At 49.0% G+C, this 21,060-nt stretch overlaps 1 protein-coding gene across 2 annotated transcripts in view; it reads left to right on the top strand.

The window, feature by feature from the left end:
* The window catches only part of LOC124097590 (protein transport protein Sec24D), a 44,989-nt gene extending 29,693 nt beyond the window's left edge, over positions 1 to 15,296 (top strand). Inside the window, exons 10-19 of one of the 2 annotated variants that reach the window (XM_046452069.2) lie at positions 2,455 to 2,579; positions 6,278 to 6,469; positions 7,363 to 7,456; positions 8,482 to 8,598; positions 9,118 to 9,288; positions 10,897 to 10,993; positions 11,070 to 11,215; positions 12,329 to 12,467; positions 13,125 to 13,243; positions 13,864 to 15,296. In XM_046452069.2, coding sequence (XP_046308025.1) covers positions 2,455 to 2,579; positions 6,278 to 6,469; positions 7,363 to 7,456; positions 8,482 to 8,598; positions 9,118 to 9,288; positions 10,897 to 10,993; positions 11,070 to 11,215; positions 12,329 to 12,467; positions 13,125 to 13,243; positions 13,864 to 13,908 — 1,245 coding nt within the window. In that variant the 3' untranslated portion in view covers positions 13,909 to 15,296. Of the gene's footprint in view, positions 1 to 2,454; positions 2,580 to 6,277; positions 6,470 to 7,362; positions 7,457 to 8,481; positions 8,599 to 9,117; positions 9,289 to 10,896; positions 10,994 to 11,069; positions 11,216 to 12,328; positions 12,468 to 13,124; positions 13,535 to 13,863 lie in introns of those variants that run through there. The other variant, XM_058581884.1, reaches the window with a different exon arrangement.
* Positions 15,297 to 21,060: the final 5,764 nt, after the last annotated feature.

Here is a 21,060-nt window from a genome sequence, read left to right as displayed (position 1 = left end):
GACGTGTGCCTGAGACACGGCCCAGCTCTCAGTTCCCACTGGCTGAGATCACACCTTTGGTCTCTTGGGTTTTAAAGCAGATTGTTGAGGAGCATGAGGAGGGGCTCATAGGACAGTGAGCTGCTCCTTCTGGCCTGTCCACCCACGCCTGCTTGCTCCAGCAGCAGGGCTGAGCACCCTGTGTGGCACGCCCTGCCCTGGGCTCTCTGGCTGTGGACATTCTGACCTCGGAGGAGGCACGCTATGATCCATGCCACTTCGGGTGGGCTATTCCAACTGCAGTGGATGTGGTGAGGGGAGATCTGGAGGCAAGGGCAGGATGGGTTGGGAGAGAAGTCCAAGCCGGGAGCATGAGGGCTGACTGGCAATCTCTCCAACACTACAAGTGGAGCTGCATGTGGTCAGCCATACACCTAAAAACCCAGAAAGCAGAATCTCAAAGAGGGCCTGCTTTGAGATTGTGAGCAGGTGTTTCCAGTGCACCATTCACCAGGGCCCAAGGGGGAGCAAAGCCGTGTGCCCCGGTGGGTGGGTGGGTGGGTGGGCAGATGGAGGGGCCTGAGCTGCCACAGGTGTCGCTCAGCTCAAGGAGAGGCAGTTTCTGGCAGGTGCTGCCAAGCAGACGAAGGCCCAGGTCTGGTGCTGAGTGGAGCACCTAGCCACAGGCCAGGGCCATGCTGCACATCCAGGTGGCATGAGGCCGGGAGAGGCCAGACCCACAGGTTCAGAGCAGAATGGCGGCCAGCCCCTGGAGGGGCTGCAGGGTCAGTTTCAGTTTTGCAAGTTGGAGGAGTTATGAAAATGGATGTGAGAGCACTTGGCACCACTGACCTGCATGCTGAAGAAGTACTGAGTTTCATCTATTCATTTTACTACATTAAAACCAATTCTAGAGGAAAGAAGTGAGGGCTAACTTTGGGTTTTGCAAGGTGGCGAGTAGGATGGGAGGTCCTTCCAGTTTGGGAAAGCATGCTCTGAGAAACTTCCTTCCAGGAGGTGCTGGGGTAACTGTAGCTTCTGAAACCCGCAGACCTTGCTTGGGGCTGTGCGGCAGCTCACGGGAACACTGGCCTGGAGCTCAGAGGCTAGGAGAGCCCGGGAGGCAGCCCTCACAGTGGCCTAAAGATAGACTCCAGGGCGTTAAGAGGGAGGCTGTGACAAAACACAGTGGAAAAATCACTCTGGAAAAAAGGGTCCCCATGACTGAGGGAAGGGAATGGTCAGACCTGCACTGTCTGCCAGCTTCTGATATGCGTGTGGGAAAGGGGCCACTGGGGAGTGTTGTGGAGCGAGAGGCTGGCACCAGGAGCATGCCCAGAGGGAGCTGCTGGCTGAGGAGAGGGCAGGCGTGGAGGACACTCGGGCTCGTCACAGAGGCGGGTTCACTGATGGGAGTGGCTGCGTGCTCACCCAGCGAGAGTCAGCACAGATGTGCTGCAGGGAGGAGGCAGGACCAGGAGCCACCTGCCAGGAAAGCACCCGTGTGTCAGCAGCAGGTTCCTTTGCCTCTTGACTTTGGGTGTGGCAAAGGGATGAAGTCTTACATTTTGTGCCCTGAAACCTTCAGTGAACTACTTTTAGCCAGGGGTGGCCGGGCATGCCTGTCACCCCAGCTTCTTGGAGGCTGAGGCAGGAAGACCAAGAATCCCAGGCCTTCCTGGGCAAGTTAGGAGACCCTGCCTCCAGATAAAACGTTCTAGGCTGGGACCTAGAGCCCCTCTGGGTTCAGACTCAGTACTGCAAAAGCACGTTAGTAAAATGAAGTACTTCTACTAGAACAGCATCCTATCAGCCTTGTAGTGCATGCAGAATGAATATGATTAAAACATGATTTTATTTTAGAACATTTTTATGGTTTATCATAAAGTTAGAAATCGAGCTGGTGTTTGCTCTGGGGTAGGTCGCGGAAGCTGTTTGCCTGTGGCTCTCTGGTCTGCCTATTTCCTAACCCCCACTAGGAATCACTTCCTTGAGCACCAGAGCCAGACCGGGGGGCAAACAGCCTGAAACCGTTCCATAGCAGCTGCTTCAGGACAGTGACGTTTCAGACACACAAAGGCCCTGTTGACAATGGATATGAAATAAATCGAGCACGCGCTCAACAGTGTGGTGCTATTTTTAAATTCTGCGTTAGATTTTAGTGTCTGATGTCCTATCAGTGCAACTGAAGCAGAGCTTGTAAGAGCCCTAAACAGGGACACGGCCGGTGAGATCTCCTGCAGCAGCTTCAGTCTGGGGGTCTGCCAGCTGTCACAGAGCTGCAGAGTCAGTCAGGTCCCGAGTCAGCTGCTGCCTCATCTCTCCTGCAGCATCAGACTCTCTTCTTGAACATGGTTTGATTCCACTGATGTTACCTCCTAAATATTCAGTGAACCTTCTGAAGACCTGCGGGTCTGCAGTGAGTGAGTTTGATGTGAAAGGTCTTCACCATGTGCACTGTCTGCTTTCCTGCAGAAGAACAAGCCTCCCAGCCCGCCGGCCTTTATCTTCATGATCAACGTTTCATACAGCAACATCAAGAGTGGGCTGGTGAAGCTCATCTGTGAGGAACTGAAGACGGTGCTGCAGCGGCTTCCAAGGTCAGACCTGCCTCCTTGCTACCCCACAGGGTTGCTGGCTAACTGGGCCAGCGCCCAGGACTCAGCGGCCAGTGGAGGTCTTTTGCTAAGGAGGATATTGGGTAATTAGTTACAGATCAAACGGCACCATCCTTTTGAGTTTTTGAAATGTTAAAGTGATCTTCTGTACAAACCCAGGAAACAGGTGCTGGGGTAACAATGCTCAACACCTTTGCAGATTAGCAGGGAACTCTGCAGTGCCAGGAGCATGGAGTTTGTCCTTCACCTTCCAAAGCACTGACTTTCCCGTGGGGTCTGGTCTTATGGTGGATGCAGAGTGAATCAATGATTTACACACAACACCACTAATTTTATAATTATTAAAACATAACTTTATTTTAGAACACTTTTACGATTTATCATCAGGTTAAAAATTGAGCTGGTCTTTTCTCCGTGTAGGTTGTGGAAACTGAATAATGGTGTATTTTATCATGGAATCCTCTCACAGGCTCTGGGTTCTCAGCCTGAACTTTTGAGTTGCTCCAGTTTCCATGATGGGCTTTCCCTCCTCCCGTTTTTTCCAACCCCATCTGCACTAGCACCAGCTCCTCCCTTTGCACCTGCTACCTAGTGGGGAGGAGTGCTGGCCGCGCCCGGGCACCAGGTGTGAGGCCATAGTTGCGCCCCCAGAGGACATCCAAAAGGACAGGCGGGCACCCGAGCTCTTGCCCTGCTGCCTCTCCCTCCCGCCTGACTTGGGGTAGGTCTGGTTGTCTCTCCTCCTGGGATGCATTTGGGCCGCACAGGTGTGGCTTTAAGGTCGCCCTGTCAATCTGACTCCCTTCTTGAAGCAGTCTGGGGTCCTGATGGACGTCTTAGGGTGTGTTTACCTTTTAGCTGATCCTTTGAAAGAAAAGGCCCTGTGCTTCACGACTTCGTTTTGAATTTCTGTCTGAACATATGTCTTGGGCCTGGCAAACTTGCCAGACTTTTCTGACCTTTTTGGAACAGGAAAGAAAAGCTTTGAGATATTCCACCTGGTGTCCATACCCAGCTACTGGGCCAAGTGTGTGGCCGTTTGTGTTTTGAGGATGTTCTGGTTCCTCTCCTTACTAACGACCTCAGCATTGCTCTGTCCAGTTTGCTCTGATAAAATTGTGGCAGGTGTTCAGGAGGCGACAGAGGAAGCAGGTGTTACGGGCTGTACCCTCGCAGCGCAGGTGGGACTGTTGTGAGGGGAGGCTGAGAGTTTTCTTCTGTGGATATGATTGAATGAGGTAGTTATAATGTGGAGAAAACGTTTGGACAGTGTCTGGTTTCTTAAACAAACTTTTAAAAAGTAAAACATGTTCCCGTGGAGATAATGGTGTCTTCTCATGGGAGGGGAACTGACCAGATGCTTTTCAAAATGCTCCTTCGGGTTCTAAGTGATTCCTGTGAGCCTCAGGCCTCCTCCCTCTTGCCTGTGTCTTCCCTGCCCAGTGGAAACAGTGATCTGGATTGTGCTGGGCTGTTTTTCTTTTGCTCTTTGCCCTCTCTGACTCCAGACCACCTGCTAAAGAGAATATTTGTGATTTGCTAGGCACTTTCCCCTTGTGTGATAGAGGTCCACTGGGAAGTGGAGGCCTACCCAGTAGTGTGCTAGTAAACTGTCCCTCAGATGGACAAAGCCTAGCTTGGCAGTGTCCATTCCATGGCCAGGCTGGCCCAACACTCACTGCTGGGACACTGTGCAGTGTGCATGAGCTCATCAATTTGGGCCCCAGATGGCCACCCAACTCAGTGTCTCCCAGTATGGTCATCCTCAGCAGACCCCTAACTGCCCCCTGTGCTACAGCCTGTGGGGCAAAAGAAGACTCTGCTATGAAGACTCTGCACGTGAGAGCAAGGGAGAATGGTTTCTGTAGTATGGTTTGGGCATGGCAAGACATGGATTGGCATGGTATAGTATGGTGTGGCATGACCTGGTATGGCATGACCTGGTATGGCATGGCTTGGTATGGCATGGCTTGGTATGGCATGGCATGACCTGGTATGGTGTAGTATGGCTTGGTATGGCATGACATGGCATGGCATGGCTTGGACTGGTATTGTATGGCATAGTAGGCTTTGGTATTGCATGGCATGGCTTGGCATGGTATGGTACAGTGTAGTATGGCTTCGTATGACCTGGTATAGTGTAGTATGGCTTGGAGTGGTATGGCATGATGTGGCATGGCTTGGTATGGTATGGCATGCTATTGCTATAGTATAGCTTGGTATGGCATGGCATGGCCTGGTATGACCTGGCATAGTGTAGTATGGCTTGGTATGGCATGACGTGGTGTGGCATGTCTTGGTAGACCTGGTATGGTGTAGTAAGGGTTGGTGTCATGGTGTGGTATAGCATAGTGCTAATTACCTGAAGTCATACATCTTGGATACTGAGATGAATATGAGCATCTCTATCTGTATAGTCACAAAAGATGAGGATTCCTACTTCTCAAAGCTTTGCAAGTGTCTAGAATGCCAGTGTGTACTGAGTGTGTGTGGAAGGGATTGAGAGAATCTGTGAACATTTCAACCTTTACTAAGGCAACATAAAGAATACCCTCTGTTGGCAAAGGAAGGAGATAATAAATGACACAGTTGAAAAACACAGTGCTTGTCAGCCTACCCTCTGCTGAACATCAAAGAAATCAAGGCGTCTAAAGCAGAAGCAGATACTCAAACTGGTCTAATGCTCATCTGAATTCTTCCATCTTCCTTTTTCTTGTAACTCTTTATGCCACATGGAATTGGAGCAGCCAGGTCCTTTGGAAAAATTGTCTTAAGCAAAATGAGCTGCACTGGATCTAAGGGTCAAAGAGAATAGCAAGTGACACTGTGGCCTTCCCTGGGTCAGAGCGGGACGCAGCAGCCAGTGGAAACGAGAGGATTCTGTTTCTCCCTGTGGTTAACCTTGTCTAGGGAGGGAGCAGGGGAGACAGTGCTCCCTGTACATGAACCACCCAGTTCTGAGCACTGCCTCCACACACTGCACCCAGAACCTTCCAGGATCTACACACTCAGGAAGACCAAGGCCTTGTGAAATTCCTAAAGCCATCCACATTATTACAGTTTTACTGCTTTTGTTACTTTTTCACGATACCACAAAAGGGCCCTTTCTTAATAAGAGTAACATTGTCAATATACAATGTAATTGCTTTGGAAGTATTGTTATTAGGACATATAGGTTCAAAAATGAGCCTCCTCTCAGAGGCCCTGGGACTGCAGGAGGGGCAAATCCTTTCCTGGTGGAGTGTAGGAGCTGTGTTCCTGAGTAATGGAGGTAAAATCACACTTACTAAAGAAATGTGGGCTGGGGATGTGGCTCCAGTGTATCGCGCCCGCCTGGCATGCGCGAGGCACTGGGTATGATCCTCAACACCACGTAAAAATTTAAAAAATTAAATTAAATATATTGCGGGCACCTGAAACTAAAAAAAAAAAAAAATAATTAAATATTAAAAAAAAAAAAGAAATGTGAGCAAGTGTTCTCATAATATGTATTTTGCTTTCCCTTGGAATTTTGAGATTCCTCATCACTGCCTGATTTTGTAATACCCTCATCCCCAGGATGTGGCTTTGCCTTGTTTTCTTCAGGAAACCCAAATTCAGACACATATTCTTTATATGTCCAACTGAAACACTTCTCATTCCATTTTATGAAAGGCCCACAACAGTTTTTTTGCTTATAGGGAAGAGCACGAAGAGTCGTCTGCAGTTCGCGTTGGGTTTATCACCTACCACACAGTTCTTCACTTCTTTAACGTGAAGAGCAACTTGGCCCAGCCTCAGATGATGGTGGTGACCGACATTGGAGAGGTCTTTGTTCCTCTGCTGGATGGGTTCCTTGTCAACTATCAAGAGTCCCAGTCGGTGATTCACAAGTAAATGTCATGTGTCCTATCATTTCAGGACAGCCAAGACCTGTTGGGTGCACTGCATCTTGATTCTGTCTGATTTTGTGTTGTTTTGCCATCAGTAGAGGGATTTGAAGACATGGATTACACACTTCTGTCATCGTGTTCTGCCTATTGCTCTTTAATGTGAACCAGAATCTAAAAGGACCAGAATCTTTAATGTGGATCATACTCGTCTTAATCCTCTGAATCATTCCTTTTTTCTGGGGGTGCATGGGAGGTACCTTCTGCATGGGGAAGAGTGTCCATGGTGATAGTATTGAAGATACAGGCAGGTGTGGGCACGCCTGTCACCCCAGCTGCCCAGAGGCTGAGGCGGAGGAGCAGAAACGCCAGGCCAGCCGGGGCAATTCAGTGAGGCCCTGATTCAGAATAGAAAGTAAGAAGAGCTGGGCGTGGCTCGGAGGTAGAGCACTTGACTGGCACGTGTGAGGCCCCGGGTTCAACCCTCAGCACAGTATATAAATAAATAAAAAGGGATCCATTGAAAACTTAAAAAATATTAAAAAGAAAAGAAAGAAAGAAAACTAAGAAGAGCTGGGGGGTGTGGCTCAGAGGTAGCACTCCCCTGGGTTCCAACCTCTGTGCTGTAAAGAGATAATACTGTTTCAGAAACTCACAGTCTGAGAGATCAGGAGTGTGGTGAATAGGAGCACATACAGAGTTGACGCAGTTGGTGTCTGGTCCAGGCCCCATACTTGGTTCTGACTGTGCTGGGAGGCCCTGCCCTGAGGAAGGGTCTGTGGACCTTCCCTGAGGCCGTCACCATGCATCTGGGCCTGTGCTGCCAGTGGCTGAGCTCTCAGGGCCTGGACAGGCCCGTGGGCCACTCAGTACCTCTACTTTCTCCTGCCCTGTAGCTTGCTGGACCAGATTCCAGGGATGTTTGCAGACTCCAATGAGAACGAGGCCGTCTTCGCTCCTGTGGTCCAGGCGGGCATGGAGGCTCTGAAGGTGAGACCAGCCGCTCTGCATGCTGGCAACTGCAGCTGAAGACAGGCCCTGGGCTCTGGAGGCTGCCCTGCCCAGCCCACTGCCCAGTGGCCACGCAGCTCCTCCAGGTCCGAGCCCTGGTCTGGAGGCTGCAGCTCAGCACCTGCTCTTGGCTACGTGAGACCGACTTTAAAGTCGGTTTAGCAAGAGCTGACCACCAGCTATGAGGGGAGAAACCCCCTTCCTGTGGGGTTTTCAGGCATGCAGGGCAGGTCCTCAGGGCCCAGTGATAGGGACAGCAGTGACACTTGGGCCTGGCTGAGGCTGAAGGTATGGCCAGTGGAACCCAAATGATTCTGGTGGTTGTCACCAAGGAGGTGGGTGGAGGTGAAGCCACCGATGGCTGCGCCAGTCGGACCCCGGCGGCCGCTTCCCAGTCAGTTCTGAAGTTCTGTTGTTAACGTTGAGTTTAGGTTGACCTGTAAGACACAGTGCAGCCTGACACTGAGAGCAGCAAGATCCTCGTCCTCCCTGGCCTGGGCCTTCCCTCCAGTGCTCTGGGGATGATGGGTTGGTCCCCTCCGCAGGGCCTCTGCCTTGGCCTGAGCTGTCACTGCACCCCAGCCACAGCCCTCAGCCCACTCCTGAAGGACCAGCTGGTTCACCCTGCTGTGGAGGCTTGCTGTGAGCACCTCTGCCACTCAGATCCAGACCCTGCCGTCCTCCTGCTCAGTGGGACTCACGTGCCTGGAGGCTAAACTGGGGGCTGGACAAGGTGCTGCTACTGTGCCTTGTGTCTGGTGCCTGCTACACAGACTAGCATTTGACACTGGCCCATCGGAAACCTTCGTGGGAGGCCTGGCCTTGCTGAGCCTCAGTTTCTCAGCCTGTAACACGGAGGGAACGTACCTGCCTGAGAACACAGATTAGATGGCTGTAGGGCTCACCTCGCAGAACCAACCTGTACATTTTGACATACTTCTATCCCCTTAAAATAAAGCCTCCACGCTCAAGCATTTTCTGAGATTCCCCTGTCTCTGTTCTAGGCAGCAGAGTGTCCTGGCAAGCTGTTCATCTTCCATTCCTCCTTGCCAACTGCTGAAGCGCCAGGGAAGCTCAAAAACAGAGACGACAAGAGACTGCTCAACACAGACAAGGAGAAGGTACAGGCCGGCCGTGGGTGGCAGAGCCCGCCCGCCCTGCTGTCAGGGGGGGAGAGGCTCTGGAGTCAAAGCCTGCATTGCACAGTGCAGGACTGTTTTGAGTTGCAGAAATTTGAGAATTTTTATATTACTAGAAAAACATAAATGAGAGCCCAAACATATTCTGTGTATATAATCTGTATAAGAGGCCAAGAACCAGGGGGATGCTGAACACAGAGTCCACGGAGAACAGACACATGCCGTGGGACCCCGAGGCACAGGCTGGGGCCTGAGGCAGAGCTGCTGGGCTCTCCAGACAGCCTTGGCTCAGACCTGCAGTGGTGTAGCCCTGGGTCGAGGACCACAGGGTCGGCACCACTGGGGTTTTGAGAAGAAGGCAGACGAGTGTTTCTGAAGCTCACTTAGCTGGAAAACACAGTTTCCATTTAAAATTTCAATAGTAATCCAACAGAAACTCAGATTTTGTGCCTGAAATACCTTGTGACTTTTCTTTTTCCATTCTTGCACACTTTTCTTCAGATTCTTTTCCAGCCCCAAACCAGTGTCTATGAGTCTCTGGCCAAAGACTGTGTGGCCCATGGCTGCTCTGTGACCCTCTTCCTCTTCCCCAGTCAGTATGTGGATGTGGCCTCCTTGGGCCTTGTTCCTCTGCTCACCGGGGGAACTCTTTACAAGTACAGCGATTTCCAGGTAGGTGACACCATTGTTGTCTGTCTCCCACTTTAACGCAGTGTGTGGGGGAGCCACGCCCAGCACTGAACCAGACACAGATAAATGCAGACACAGATGCACAGTGGACGAGTCCCTTGGTGTTGCCTGGTATTTGCCAAAGGTGGAGCTCATTCAGTCTCAGAGTTAAACATCCACCTATGCTGTCATAATGGAGAAAATAATCTGGGTTTAAGGTACTGTTTAGAAAAATAGATATTTGTTTCAAATTGTCGAAATGGAGGGTCAGTTTATTACACTGCTCTCTTCCACATCTGAGTGGAGACAGATCTGAGGTGATCAGAGCACTAGCCCTGCAAGGCCCCAGGCTGCAGGCAGCTGGCTTCTCCTGCGCCACCCTGAGTCTGACAAGTGCGCACACCCAGGGACGGATCAGGCGTCTCCTCTCAACTCCTGTGTCAGGGAGAGTCACCATGTTGAAGCAGAAGGCCTGAGCCTGCCACAGGACTAGGAGTTGTGCTAGGGCTGCTCAGCTGTGGCCCCTGAACCTCCTCTGCCATGGCGACAGCAGAGTGCCAGCACCATGGGAGATGGCCCACAGGCTCCGTGGAGGACCCTCCTGACCTAACGTGGAGGGGGAAGCAGCACTGGGGAGATGGCCCACGGGCTCCGTGGAGGACCCTCTGACCTAATGTGGAGGGGGAAGCAGCACAGGGGAGATGGCCCACGGGCTCCGTGGAGGACCCTCTGACCTAATGTGGAGGGGGAAGCAGCACAGGGGAGATGGCCCACGGGCTCCGTGGAGGACCCTCTGACCTAATGTGGAGGGGGAAGCAGCACTGGGAGAGATGGCCCACGGGCTCCGTGGAGGACCCTCCTGACCTAACGTGGAGGGGGAAGCAGCACAGGGGAGATGGCCCACGGGCTCCGTGGAGGACCCTCCTGACCTAACGTGGAGGGGGAAGCAGCACTGGGGAGATGGCCCACGGGCTCCGTGGAGGACCCTCTGACCTAATGTGGAGGGGGAAGCAGCACAGGGGAGATGGCCCACGGGCTCCGTGGAGGACCCTCTGACCTAATGTGGAGGGGGGAAGCAGCACTGGGAGAGATGGCCCACGGGCTCCGTGGAGGACCCTCTGACCTAATGTGGAGGGGGGAAGCAGCACTGGGGGAGATGGCCCACGGGCTCCGTGGAGGACCCTCTGACCTAATGTGGAGGGGGAAGCAGCACAGGGGAGATGGCCCACGGGCTCCGTGGAGGACCCTCCTGACCTAATGTGGAGGGGGAAGCAGCCCAGCTGCACGCCTTCCCCAGCCTCATTGAATGGGTGGCACAGTGGTCTTAGTCTTGCCTCTAACACAAAACCCCTAAAATTAGTAACAATTTCCCCATCTAACCATTATGAAAATGAAAGAAATGATATGAGTTTCATTTGAAAACTTCAGAATCTCTGTCCAAAGGTCCTATATTTTCTTTAACCAAAGAAACATAAGCTATGCTTATGATTTAGCATATAAATATGCTAAATCAGGATTAAAAATGAGAACCATTTTAATTATGTTTTAAAAACAAGAATCATCAAGTATTTTACTGCCATCTGCCACACGTGACTGTGCTTGTTTTCTCAGATGCACTTGGATAGCCAGCAGTTCCTGAATGACCTCAGAAGTGACGTGGAGAAGAAAATAGGTTTTGATGCCATCATGCGGGTGCGGACCAGCACAGGTAGGTCTCCGCGTGCTCAGCTATCTGGGTGACGTTGACAGCGGAGCAGTCAGTAGAACCCCTCCTTGTGCTTCAGGTTTCAGAGCCACAGACTTCTTTGGTGGGGTCTTCATGAACAACACCACAGACGTGGAGATGGCTGCCCTGGACTGTGACAAGGCTGTGACGGTGGAGTTCAAGCATGACGACAGGCTCAGTGAGGACAGTGGCGCCCTGATCCAGGTGACCTGCCTGCCCTCACTGCAGCACGGCTCGTGCTGGCCAGAATCAGGGGCCCCCATGCAGACGGGATCACAGTCCCTTCACAAAGAAATGCAGTTCTTTTCCAGGGGCTGGGTCCACCTAGAGAGCCTACTATGCCTGCAGGTGTGGCTGCTATGCCTGCAGCATCCTGGCCTGCACAGAGCCAGGCACCTGTGCTGGGCACCCAGTGTCCAGGGTGCCCACTAGGGCTCACCCACTCTGTCTTTCACGAGGTCCGGGTTCCTGGCTGAGCACTCAGGGCTCAGGGTCCCCATTAGGAATCATTCCATTCCTGCTGCATGTGCATTAGTCAGCTCCAGCCACCAGGAAGTGCACATCTCCTGGTTATAGAGCAGAACTCTGTTCTCAGGGTTCTGGGGGCTGTCCAGGCCTGTGTTCCCCTGTCCTCACACGGTCTCCCTCCTGTCATCATGTCTGTGCCCATGGCTCTCTCCCTGTAAGGACACCAGTCACATTGAACTCAGGTCCCTCTAGTGACCTGGTTTAATAACTTTACCTCCTAGGCCCTCTCTCCCAGCACAGGTTAGGATCCACAGCTCAGCTCTGACACCATGTTGAGCACATTATATCATCAGCAAGTAGAATAGAATTTGGTTTTGTAGTACGTAACATTAATTAGAAGGCATGGAGCTTTTCAATTCAGATGGGAAAAAAGGTCACTAACTGGCCACTGGTTCCAGTTCAGCGTGGCACCAAGAGGGTGCAGAGAGGCTGAGACTTGCTGAGTGGGGGCTCTGATGTCCACTCTTGAGTCGCAAACGCTCAGGCTCTTTGGTGCATACGTCATCACATGAGCCTGAGCATCCCATGGGTCTTGCTGTGGCTGTGAGTGGTCTGAGCACAGTGGAGCTGCACACGTGGAGGTGGAGTCATGCACGTGCGGCACCCACCGGGCAGTGCATACCAGTGGAATGCTGCTGGAAACCCAGAGGAGGAGCCGTGCACTCTGCTGTGGGGGTGTGGGGCATCCAGGGGTCCCTGCCACACACACTGCTTGGCAAATGCAAACTAGAGGCAGCCAGGCTGGCTGGAGGTCACCAAAACCTGGGCCTCGCCCTGCTTCTTCCACAGTGTGCTGTGCTTTACACCACCATCGGGGGTCAGCGGAGACTTCGGATTCACAACCTCGGCTTAAACTGTAGCTCCCAGCTAGCAGATCTTTACAAGAGCTGTGAGACGGATGCCCTCATCAACTTCTTTGCCAAGTCAGGTACAGCTTTGCTAGCTCTGTGTGAGTGCTCTTGGTGTTCCGTCCAGACCCCTAGGCTAGTTGTGATGGTAGCCGAGATTGGGTGGGGGTGCAGCCATGGCTGCACATAACCAGAATGAGTGAAGGCAGAGCACAAAGGAAGACGTGTGCATCTGCAGCAGCAGGTGATAGGCAGAGGCTAGGCCCTATGGTGGCCACAATGAGCCAGCGGCACACGGCAGGGTGGAAGGAGGCTGCCAGGAATGGTTGGCCTGTCGTCCGTACCTTGGTAACTGAATTCCACGGGCCCAGGGAGGGTGTCTGTGGCTTCTCTCTGCCATGCTACCCCAGGTTATGGAAGCAGTAGCTGTCAGCTGCAGGAATTCAGAACACCAGAAAAGGAAAAAACCAGCCCTTCTCTTCTCGGTGTAGAAGTGTTTATGATATTCTGAAGATGATTCTGGGGCCACAGTGGCCTTTTGCTGTAGGCCGCCCACTGCTCTGCACTGACTAGATGCCACCCAATCAGGAGGGGATGTCAGCAGGGACTAGCATTCTGAATACTGCCATCCTCACTTCAGACCTGAGGACAATAGCAGTTTGTTCTTTCTCTGTCATTTGAAGAGATCAGTATCTAGAACTTTGATGCCTGTTTTCCTAATGGCCTTTTGCATTCAGCTTTTAAAGCAGTTCTACACCAGCCTTTGAAAGTCATCCGGGAAATCCTAGTTAATCAGACTGCACACATGTTGGCGTGTTACCGCAAGAACTGCGCCAGCCCGTCTGCAGCGAGCCAGGTGAGTGTGGGCATGGGGAGGCTGAAAGTGAGAGCAGTGGGTTCCTTCAGCAAGTGGACTGAGGCGGTGACACCGCACCCGGAGCGGGCAGTGAGCCTCACAGCCAAGGGGGCCAAGGGCATGGTCTTGGGGGCCACAATGGGTCCTGAGCCAAAGACAGGTGTCCACGTTCAGCTCAGATCTGTACGTGTAAACAGCAGAATGTGGTGTGCTCAGTGTTCCCAGCTGTAACGGGGCAGGTGTTGGCACGACCGTGGCTCCCCTTACACCTGTGCGACCTTCCTGTTGAAAGTCACCAGCAGGGAGATGCTCTGAAAGCCTTGTCTCAGCCCTCACCCAGGAAGCTCGATGCTTCCAGGGCCCTTTAAGAAGCCCTGCTCAGGCTCTGCAGTGAAGGTGCTCGTGGCTCTCCCCGAGGCAGTGAGCGCGAGGTGCTGGTGCTCCCTGTACTGACTATCTGAACATAGAATTTTGGTTGAAGGGTAAGACGGTGAGAGACCACGGGAGACTCCCGCATCCCTCCCTCAGAAGTGGTCAGTAGGAGGAAGCTGAAGTGCCTTCCCAGGGCCTGCAGTGGCCGCAGTGATGCCGAAGGCTCTGGGTCCCCGTCCGTCCTCTAGGTACGCCTACCTGGACCCTCCCTGAAGCTCCTTTCTGTGCGTTGACGACGGTCAGCCTGCATGCTTTATTCTCCTGCATTGATGGTCCCAGGAGCGTCTCAATCTGCTCATGTGGTCCTGTGGTTGAGCAGTGCACCACTTTGGCATGCCACAGCCCCATACCGAGGCGCCGGGAGCTCATGGGACCCTGTGGGCCTCAGCATCTGTAGTCAGGCAAGCAGAGTCCAGAAGCAGCACTTGCCAGGCTCTGCCGCTTGTCCCTGAGTCCTGGCAGAGCTGCGCTGTCTCGGGAGCCCCTCCTTCAGGATGCGGTGGCTGAACGGATGCTGTTAACATTCTCTGCACATCAGGATGATTGGGAACCTGAGAAAAGCAAATCTGTTAAGGAAAAGGAAGCCAGGCCCTCCTCCTTCCTGGTCTGCTGCCGGAGGCGCTGTCCCGTGCCAGGCCTTCTCCTCGGCAGCGTGTTGTGCGTAAAGACACCACAGTGCCCCGCTCTCGGCACGTCGACGGAGCCATTCCTGCTCACATATGGACTTTTATTCCTCCACTAGCACATTTCAGGCCCTTCGACCAGTGATGCCCTTGAAACAGTGATGTAACTTAGCTGCTGTCGTGGAGTCCAGAAGACAGAGGTCAGGAACCGTTAGAACAGAGCTCTACTGAAGCAAGGCAGTAGCCAGAAGCAGAAGGGCCGAGCTAGCTTCAGGTTCTCTGCAGAAGCTGCAGTGAAGCTGGAGGTGCTCCTGCCGCTCATGTGAGGGAATCAGATCGTGCCTCACATGGAGCCAGACAGCCCAGGAGGAGCCGTGTCCTCGACATGACCCTGGCCTCCACGTAGGGATGAGGCTGAGGCAGGAGAACGTGCTGGGGACAGAGTTCAGGGAGCCCCCAGGCTGTGGGAGGCGCTGGGCCGAGACTGGCTGGACACAGCACTGAAACGAAATGTTAGGGCCATTTGCTTTGTCAACTCCAGCAGCTCACTGTTCTGAGCTTGAACGCGTTACGCCATTTGGGGTATAAGGACTTCTAAAGGCAAATCAGATGACCTCACTTGCACATTAACCCTTGTTTTGTCATTTCTAAATGCAAAGAAACGCTTCCCTGACTCAAGCAAACTGGACCCTGCTCCTTTCTCACCTGCAGCGTTTCTCTCCAGGAGTGATCGCATCGTGGAGGGGCCTCAGAGCTGGGGAGGAAGGTTTCATAGTGACAGTCTGTTGCGACACCTTCTTCTTCCCCTCATGAACCTTGACTAAGTCAGCTTCTTATTTGCTTTGACCTGTTGTGTGTGTGGTGCTGCTGGGCCCAGGGCTCACGCTGCGCACGTGCTTTCAAGCTGGGCCGCGCCCTACACTTTCTTTCACTCTTTTTTTTATTTTTAATTTTTTATTGTGGGTTGTTCAAAACATTACAAATTTCTTGACATATCATATTCCACACTTTGATTCAAGTGGGTTATGAACTCCCACCTTCACCCCATACACAGATTGCAGAATCACATCAGTTACACATCCATTGATTTACATATTGCCATACTAGTGTCTGTTGTGCTCCGCTGCCTTTCCCATCCTCCACCCTCCCCCCTCCCCCCCCCTCCCCTCCCCTCCCCTCCTCTCTCTCTACCTCCTCCACTGTATAACCCTGAGGGTCTCCTTCCATTTCCATGCAATTTCCCTTCTCTCTCCCTTTCCCTCCCACCTCTCATCCCTGTTAAATGTTAATCTTCTTCTCCTGCTCTTCGACCCTACTCTGTTCTTAGTTACTCTCCTTATATCAAAGAAGACATTTGGCATTTGTTTTTTAGGGATTGGCTAGCTTCACTTAGCATAATCTGCTCTAATGCCATCCATTTCCCTGCAAATTCTATGATCTTGTCATTTTTTAATGCAGAGTAATACTCCATTGTGTATAAATGCCACATTTTTTTTATCCATTCGTCTATTGAAGGGCATCTAGGTTGGTTCCACAGTCTTGCTATTGTGAATTGTGCTGCTATGAACATCGATGTAGCAGTGTCCCTGTAGCATGCTCTTTTTAGGTCTTTAGGGAATAGACCAAGAAGGGGAATAGCTGGGTCAAATGGTGGCTCCATTCCCAGCTTTCCAAAAAATCTCCATACCGCTTTCCAAATTGGCTGCACCAATTTGCAGTCCCACCAGCAATGTACAAGTGTACCCTTTTCCCCACATCCTCGCCAGCACTTGTTGTTGTTTGACTTCCTAATGGCTGCCAATCTTACTGGAGTGAGATGGTATCTTAGGGTGGTTTTGATTTGCATTTCTCTGACAGCTAGAGATGGTGAGCATTTTTTCATGTACTTGTTGATTGACTGTATGTCCTCCTCTGAGAAGTGTCTGTTCAGGTCCTTGGCCCATTTGTTGATTGGGTTGTTTGTTCTCTTGTTGTCTAATTTTTTGAGTTCTTTGTATACTCTGGATATTAGGGCTCTATCTGAAGTGTGAGGAGTAAAGATTTGTTCCCAGGATGTAGGCTCCCTATTTACCTCTCTTATTGTTTCTTTTGCTGAGAAAAAACTTTTTAGTTTGAGTAAGTCCCATTTGTTGATTCTAGTTATTAACTTTTGTGCTATGGGTGTCCTATTGAGGAATTTGGAGCCCGACCCCACCGTATGTAGATCGTAGCCAACTTTTTCTTCTATCAGACGGCGCGTCTCTGATTTGATATCAAGCTCCTTGATCCATTTTGAATTAACTTTTGTGCATGGCGAGAGAAAGGGATTCAGTTTCATTTTGTTGCATATGGATTTCCAGTTTTCCCAGCACCATTTGTTGAAGATGCTATCCTTCCTCCATTGCATGCTTTTAGCCCCTTTATCAAATATAAGGTAGTTGTAGTTTTGTGGATTGGTTTCTGTGTCCTCTATTCTGTACCATTGGTCCACCTGCCTGTTTTGGTACCAGTACCATGCTGTTTTTGTTACTATTGCTCTGTAGTATAGTTTGAAGTCTGGTATCGCTATACCGCCTGATTCACACTTCCTGCTTAGCATTGTTTTTGCTATTCTGGGTCTTTTATTTTTCCATATGAATTTCATGATTGCTTTCTCTATTTCTACAAGAAATGCCGTTGGGATTTTGATTGGCATTGCATTAAACCTATAGAGAACTTTTGGTAATATCGCCATTTTGATGATGTTAGTTCTGCCTATCCATGAACAGGGTATATTTTTCCATCTTCTAAGATCTTCTTCTATTTCTCTCTTTAGGGTTCTGTAGTTTTCATTGTATAAGTCTTTCACCTCTTTTGTTAGGTTGATTCCCAAGTATTTTATTTTTTTTGAAGATATTGTGAATGGAGTGGTTGTCCTCATTTCCATTTCAGAGGATTTGTCGCTGATATACAGGAATGCCTTTGATTTATGCGTGTTGATTTTATATCCTGCCACTTTGCTGAATTCATTTATTAGCTCTAATAGTTTCTTCGTAGAGCCTTTTGGGTCTGCTAGGTATAGAATCATATCATCTGCAAATAGTGATAATTTAAGTTCTTCTTTTCCTATTTTTATGCCTTTAATTTCTTTCGTCTGTCTAATTGCTCTGGCCGGTGTTTCGAGAACTATGTTGAACAGAAGTGGAGAGAGAGGGCATCCCTGTCTTTTTCCAGATTTTAGAGGGAATGCCTTCAGTTTTTCTCCATTCAGAATGATGCTAGCCTGAGGCTTAGCATAGATTGCTTTTACAATATTGAGGTATGTTCCTGTTATCCCTAGTTTTTCTAGAGTTTTGAACATAAAGGGATGCTGTACTTTGTCGAATGCTTTTTCCGCATCTATCGAGATGATCATATGGTTCTTATTTTTAAGTCTATTGATGTGGTGAATAACATTTATTGATTTCCGTATATTGAACCCGCCTTGCATCCCAGGGATGAATCCTACTTGATCATGGTGCACAATTTTTTTGATATGTTTTTGTATCTGATTCGCCAGAATTTTATTGAGGATTTTTGCATCTAGGTTCATTAGAGATATTGGTCTGTAGTTTTCTTTCTTTGAAGTGTCTTTGTCTGGTTTAGGTATCAGGGTGATGTTGGCCTCATAGAATGAATTTGGAAGTTCTCCCTCTTTTTCTATTTCCTGAAGTAGCTTGAAAAGTATTGGTATTAGTTCCTCTTTAAAGGTTTTGTAAAACTCTGCTGTATACCCATCCGGTCCTGGGCTTTTCTTAGTTGGTAGTCTTTTGATGGTTTCTTCTATTTCCTCAATTGATATTGGTCTGTTTAGGTTGTCTATATCCTCCTGACTCAATCTGGGCAGATCATATGACTTAAGAAATTTATCGATGCCTTCACTATCTTCTAATTTATTGTAGTATAAGGATTCAAAATAGTTTTTGATTATCTTCTGTATTTCTGAAGTGTCTGTTGTGATATTGCCTTTTTCATCCCGTATGCTGGTAATTTGAGTTCTCTCTCTTCTTCTCTTCGCTAGCATGGCTAAGGGTCTGTCGATTTTGTTTATTTTTTCAAAGAACCAACTTTTAGTTTTGTCAATTTTTTCAATTGTTTCTTTTGTTTCGATTTCATTAATTTCAGCTCTGATTTTCATTATTTCTTGCCTTTTACTTCTTTTGCTGTTGTTTTGCTCTTCTTTTTCTAGGATTTTGAGATGAAGTATGAGATCATTTATTTGTTGGTTTTTTTCTTTTTTTAAGGAATTAACTCCAAGCAATGAATTTTCCTCTTAGAACTGCTTTCAATGTGTCCCATAGATTCCGATATGTTGTGTCTGTGTTTTCATTTATCTCTAAGAATTTTTTAATTTCCTCCTTGATGTCTTCTATAACCCATTGATCATTCAGTAACCTATTGTTCATTCTCCAAGTGATGTATGCTTTTTCCTTCCTTCTTTTATCGTTGATTTTCAGTTTCATTCCATTATGATCAGATAAGATGCATGGTATTATCTCTACTCCTTTATATTGTCTAAGAGTTGCCCTGTGACATAGTATATGATCTATTTTTGAGAAGGATCCATGTGCTGCTGAGAAAAAAGTGTAACTGCTTGATGTTGGGTGGTATACTCTATATATGTCAATTAAGTCTAGGTTATTAATTGTGTTATTGAGTTCTATAGTTTCCTTATTCAACTTTTGTTTGGAAGATCTGTCCAGTGGCGAGAGAGGTGTGTTGAAGTCTCCCATGATTATTGTATGGTGGTCTATTAGACTCTTGAACTTGAGAAGAGTTTGTTTGATGAACATAGCTGCACCATTGTTTGGGGCATATATATTTATGATTGTTATGTCTTGTTGGTGTATGGTTCCCTTGAGCGGTATGTAGTGTCCCTCTTTATCCCTTTTGATTAACTTTGGCTTGAAATCTATTTTATTTGATATGAGTATGGACACTCCTGCTTGTTTCCGAAGTCCATATGAGTGATATGATTTTTCCCAACCTTTCACCTTCAGCCTATGTATGTCTTTTCCTATCAAATGCGTCTCCTGTAGGCAGCATATTGTTGGGTCTTGTTTTGTGATCCATTCTACTAGCCTGTGTCTCTTGATTGGTGAGTTTAAGCCATTAACATTTAGGGTTATTATTGAGATATGGGTTGTTCTTCCAGCCATATTTGTTTATTTATGTTACTAAACATGGTTTGTTTTCCTCTTTGATTATTTTCCCCCCTTTAGTGTCCTACCTCCCACTGTTGGTTTTCATTGTTATTTTCCATTTCCTCTTCCTGTAATGTTTTGCCAAGGATGTTTTGAAGAGATGGTTTTCTAGCTGCGAATTCTTTAAACTTTTGTTTATCGTGGAAGGTTTTAATTTCATCTTCCATCCTGAAGCTTAATTTCGCTGGATACACAATTCTTGGTTGGAACCCATTTTCTTTCAGTGTTTGAAATATGTTATTCCAGGATCTTCTAGCTTTCAGAGTCTGTGTTGAAAGATCAGCTGTTATCCTGATTGGCTTGCCCCTAAATGTAATCTGCTTCCTTTCTCTTGTAGCTTTTAAAATTCTCTCCTTATTCTGTATGTTGGGCATCTTCATTATAATGTGTCTAGGTGTGGGTCTCTTATGATTTTGCACATTCGGCGTCCTGTAGGCTTCTAGGATTTGGGGTTCTGTCTCATTCTTCAAGTCTGGGAAGTTTTCTCGTATTATTTCATTGAACAGATTGCTCATTCCTTTGGTTTGAAACTCTGTCCCTTCCTGTATCCCAATGACTCTTTAAGTCTGGTCTCTTTATGTTATCCCATATTTCTTGGATGTTCTGCTCATGGTTTCTTAACAGTCTTGCTGAGCTGTCTATGTTCTTTTCGAGTTGAAATACTTTATCTTCATTGTCTGATGTTCTGTCTTCTAAGTGTTCTACTCTGCTGGTAGTATTCTCCATTGAGTTTTTAAGTTGGCTTATTGCTTCCTGCATTTCTAGGATTTCTGTTTGTTTGTTTTTTATAACCTCTATTTCCCTGTATAGTTGATCTATTGCTTCTTGGATTTGTTTATGTAATTCATTGTTGAAGTGATCTTTCATTGTCTGATTTTGCTGTCTGATGTCTTCCTTGAGACTCCAGATCATCTGAAGCATGTATATCCTGAATTCTTTATCTGACATTCCATCTGCTGCAGCTATTACCTCTTCTAACGTTGAGTTGACCTGCAATGCTTATGGTCCTTTCTTTCCTTGTCTCTTCATACTGTTCGCGTTCCTTTCTACTTGGTGAAACTGTTGTGCTATTGAATTTTCCCCCTATATATTTATATTGGTCTTGTATGGTTGCAAAGTCTCCCTCGCAGGCGCGGGCGGCGGCTCTGTCCCTCTGCGGGCCGCTAGGCTTGTTCTGTCGGTGGTCACAGTTCTGTCTACTTTGTAGGCGCAGGCAGTGGCACTGCCCCTCTGCAGGCCTCTGGGGCTGTACTGCCAGTGGGTCGCAGGTCCGCCTACCTTGCAGGCGCAGGGGGGGGCGGCTCTACCCTTCCTCAGGCCACTGGGCCTGTTCTGTCTCTTGGTTGTGTTTGTCCTTTTGGGGGGGTGTGGGGGCAGGATTGAAGCCAGGGGCACTTAACCCCTGAGCAACATCCCGGCCCTTTCTATGTTCTCATTTGGGGACAGGGCCTCTCTAAGCTGCTTCGGCCCTCACTAAGCCGCTGAGCCTGGCTTTGGACTTCACTGCTCCTACCTCATCCTCCTGAGCTGCCTAATGTGTCCCTTTTTAAATGAGAAACTG

The sequence above is a fragment of the Marmota monax genome, unplaced genomic scaffold, assembly GCF_021218885.2.
Source record: "Marmota monax isolate L192 unplaced genomic scaffold, Marmota_monax_Labrador192_F-V1.1 WCK01_AAM20220418_F8-fsc00578, whole genome shotgun sequence".
Taxonomy (NCBI): domain Eukaryota; kingdom Metazoa; phylum Chordata; class Mammalia; order Rodentia; family Sciuridae; genus Marmota; species Marmota monax.
Note: the sequence above shows the minus strand (reverse complement) of the source record. Positions and strands in the feature narration are given on the sequence as shown.